The sequence below is a fragment of the Fukomys damarensis genome, unplaced genomic scaffold (genome assembly GCF_012274545.1).
Source record: "Fukomys damarensis isolate Sample0158 unplaced genomic scaffold, DMR_v1.0_HiC HiC_scaffold_19, whole genome shotgun sequence".
Lineage (NCBI taxonomy): Eukaryota > Metazoa > Chordata > Mammalia > Rodentia > Bathyergidae > Fukomys > Fukomys damarensis.
Window position 1 is genome coordinate 51,792,947 of NW_022900931.1, and position 345 is coordinate 51,793,291.

At 70.4% G+C, this 345-nt stretch overlaps 1 protein-coding gene across 1 annotated transcript in view; it reads left to right on the forward strand.

Moving 5' to 3' along the window:
• Window positions 1-345, forward strand: part of Vstm2b (V-set and transmembrane domain containing 2B) — an 8,176-nt gene that overhangs the window by 1,367 nt on the left and 6,464 nt on the right. Inside the window, exon 3 of the mRNA XM_033765974.1 lies at window positions 47-252. Within this exon, the coding sequence (XP_033621865.1) occupies window positions 47-252 (206 nt within the window). The remainder of the gene's footprint in view (window positions 1-46; window positions 253-345) is intronic.

The following is a 345-nucleotide window of genomic DNA, read 5'->3' on the forward strand; positions in this document are numbered from 1 at the left end:
CGGCCACATCCCAGGCCCGGCAACAGCGCTCCGCCCTTCTTCCCAGCCCCCGGAGCTCACCCACCCGCCATGGCCCTCGCCCGGGCCAAAGAGTGGTGCAGCTCGTTACCCAAAGCCGGGTAAGAAGCTGAGGCCCGGGGGCTGCGGAGAGGGCCGGGGACAGTTGGAGCAGGGACAGGCGGCCGTCTCGAGGGATGCAGACTGGGAAGAAGCCAGGGAGAGTTTAGGTGGGAGGACTCCCGAGCAAAGCGGGTGCGGGGCGGAGCTGCGCTCCAGCCAGAGAGACGGTGGTCTCTCCGAGCGACCCCCACAGAGGGAGGGAGCGCTCCAGGGCGGGGGCGGCAC